The sequence below is a fragment of the Chrysochloris asiatica genome, unplaced genomic scaffold, assembly GCF_000296735.1.
Source record: "Chrysochloris asiatica unplaced genomic scaffold, ChrAsi1.0 scaffold00279, whole genome shotgun sequence".
In the NCBI taxonomy this organism is placed as follows: domain Eukaryota; kingdom Metazoa; phylum Chordata; class Mammalia; order Afrosoricida; family Chrysochloridae; genus Chrysochloris; species Chrysochloris asiatica.
Genome location: NW_006408797.1, coordinates 3,113,623 through 3,116,845, shown reverse-complemented (window position 1 = coordinate 3,116,845; position 3,223 = coordinate 3,113,623). Strand labels below are relative to the sequence as shown.

The window sequence follows — 3,223 nt, the reverse complement described above, 5'->3', positions numbered from 1 at the left end:
ACCACATTGGTCTACTAGTGAATGGAAGGTGGAAAAGGCAGCAATGAAGACATGGGCTGAGTTCAACCACATTCCACAGATTCCGGTTGACCTGGAGATGAGAGAGAGAAGAGGAAGGGCTGGTTGGTCTGAAGTGTAGTGAGAGACCTGGGGACTCCTGAGCTCATGAGGAGCACAAGGACATAGCACATAAAAAAAGAGAAAGAAATGTAAGTGCTGAATCATGAACAAGCAGTAGGATGGATGTTTGTGAGTAGTCCATATCTGGAAGCAAAGATTTGAGAACATTCAGGAAAAACATTCTAAGTTAAAGGAAAACAGAATTGGTGAAGCACAAGAGGCCAAACAGGGCAAAGAATAAAGAATAGGTTTTGCAGGAGACAGAATCAAAGTTGAGGGAAGGCTGGAAAACAACAACAAGAAAGAAAAAGGAATGCGGAAAAGGAAGCAAAGGAGTTAGTGGAAAACAGCTGAAAGAGGCCTGGGGGCAGCTGCCCCGCTCACCTTACAGGTGGCATGGTTGAGCATCTCCTGCCATGTGGGGTCCAGTCGGTTCTTGTCAGCCATGACGCCCTGCTCAGCCACAAACACCATCTCCCGTGCAGCGTTGTGCATGCTCACTGCCCGCTCGTACCGCAGTGCAGCCTTCTGAGTCTCCTGCTGAGCCTGCGGGGGAGAGGACTGTCAGGACCAGAGATTCCTGAGGGGACCCTCTAGCCCAGGATCCTAGGGCAAAAGTAGGACATAAGATTCACTTCCCAAACTGCTCTACAGAGCCATGGTAAGGAAGCAGCCTTCAATAAAGATTTAAAAGAATGACAATGCCAGTAGAGGATGTGTAAGTAAACCCAGAACTCTCAAAGGCTCCTAGCTAGGGAGAACAAGGGGAACAGCACCACTCTCCTTTGAAAGTAGTCAGAACCAAGGGAATGTTGTGGCTCTGTAGGATAAGCACTGGACTGCTAACCACAAGGTCAGCAGTTTGAGCCACCCAGCTGCTCCACAGAAGGAAGATGAGGTTTCCATTCCCACAAAGATTTACAGCCTCAGAAACAATATGAGTTGGAGCTGACTCAATGACACTTAACAAGAATAACACGGATCAAGTTTTGCCAAAAGTACGTCCCCTAGGGCCAGCAATTTCACAGTCAGAGAATTAGTTGTAAGAAATAATCAAAAAAAGTGCTCAGAGGTATACAACAGAGCATGCTGACCAAGCAAAACATGCAAAACACTCCCAAGTTTTCAATTATAAGGAACTGGCTACAGGAATGTAATATACGGGTGGTGCCTTTGACTGCTAACCAAAAGGTTGGTGGTTCACCCGGTGGCTCCTCAGAAGAAAGGCCTGGCAATCAACTTCTAAAAACTTCAGCCAGCGAAAACCTTATGGAAAAAACCAGGCAAGATGGTAAAGTGAGTACAAAGTCTCACTTATGCCCAAGCAACTAACTCATTGAACAATAAATAAAAACAAGCAGTGTAAGATCTCAGACTCTAGCCAGCAGCTGAGGTACTGGAGAGTCAGGGTGAGCCCCTAAGCAAGGAAGAAGAGGAACAGGATTGGAATCTACCCACTAACATCAGGAACGATCATTCATCACAGACACGTTGGGCTGGGGTCTGGTTAAGACCTCAAACATGGAACACAGAATAGAAGCTAGTCTGAGGAAACTCCAGCTCAGCTTTTTTTGTAAGACAGAGCAAACTGCCCATGATAGTTCACAGACTGAACAAGTGAGAGGGGGTAAAGGGAAAATATGGCACAGTGTTAAGAGTGCTACTGAATCTCGCTGAGGCCCCTGAGAGATGAGTAACAGAACTGCGAGGAAATGCAAGGCCAGCAGAACAAAGAGAATACTTCAGTCTGACAGGGTCAAAAGAAATGACCCATGGGAGGGTCTATACAGGGGCACCATCAAAAAAGGAAAGTTGAGCCCCAGCATTTACAGCAGTATCACTGAACAACTAAACCATCACCCTCCCATACATGTGTACTGGATTCCAGAGATCAAGCATACAGAACTCCTGAACTAGAACAACAAAATGATAATGAAACAAGAAACCTTAAGAGCTCTAAAATCAGAAGTTAAGATTAAGAAAGACAAATTACTAGCTACACTGACAAAAGCAAAAAACCAAAAGAGGTAAATAACCAAGTTAGATATTAAACTGGTGATATTACAGCCAGCCCAACAGAAATAAAGATGATCATAACTGAATACATGAAAAATTACACTCCAATAAATTGAAAAGCTAGATGAAATGAACAAACTCCTAGAAACACACAACTTACCCAAACTAACACAGAGGTAGAAAATTTAAAACAGACCTATTACAAAAGAAAAGGCTGGAGATATCATTTTAAAAACTACCAATTAAGAAAAAAAAAAAAGCCCTTTCTAGCCATGCCATGGTCTTTAATTGTCCATCCAATATTTAGGTGGGACTATGAAAATAAGGAACTCTGGTAGCGTAGTGGTTACGAATCAGGCGGCGAACCGCAAGCTCTGCAGTTCGAAACTACCAGCTGTTCCGTGGGAGAAAGATGAGGCTTTCTGCTCCTGTAAAGATATACAGCCTCAGAAACCCTGTACAGGGTCGCTGTGAGTTGGAACCGACTCCATGGCACATAACAGCAATGAAAATAAAGTGCTTTAGGCCCACCAAAGGAATTAGACAATTTGCTAATACTGAAAATAAGGTAAACAGATCCCTGTGGAGGTGAAACCAAGCAAATAAGGTATTGGGACCCACAACACCCCAACAGGATTCTAACCTATACACAGAAGACCCTAGAGATTCCACAAGAAAATTATTGTATCAATAAATTATTGCTGGGACTTCCAGCAGACAAGACAGACACATTACATGAAAACACTCTACAAGAGTGACTACCGGGGAGCCTTCAAGACAAGCTATCAAGTCCCTTCAGGACAAACCCCTCTCCAAGACTGAAACTCAAAGGGAACCCATAAGCAGGCATGTAAGCTTCCTGGTGACCACATTGGTCTACTGGTGAGTAGAAGAGGAGGAAAGGCAGCAATGAAGAAATAAGCTGAGTTCAACCACATTCCACAGACTCCCGTTGACCTGGAGATGCAAGAGAGAAGAAGTAGGGCTGGTTGGTCCAAAGTGTGGTGAGACCTGGGGACACCTGAATCCATGGACAAGGACATAGCCACGGAGGGCTAGAGCTGAGAGTGAAGCATCCAGCTGATAC

At 44.5% G+C, this 3,223-nt stretch overlaps 1 protein-coding gene across 1 annotated transcript in view; it reads right to left on the bottom strand.

Moving 5' to 3' along the window:
- The window catches only part of SH3BP5L (SH3-binding domain protein 5-like), a 35,506-nt gene that overhangs the window by 9,731 nt on the left and 22,552 nt on the right, over window positions 1-3,223 (bottom strand). Inside the window, exon 4 of the mRNA XM_006874460.1 lies at window positions 505-666. Within this exon, the coding sequence (XP_006874522.1) occupies window positions 505-666 (162 nt within the window). The remainder of the gene's footprint in view (window positions 1-504; window positions 667-3,223) is intronic.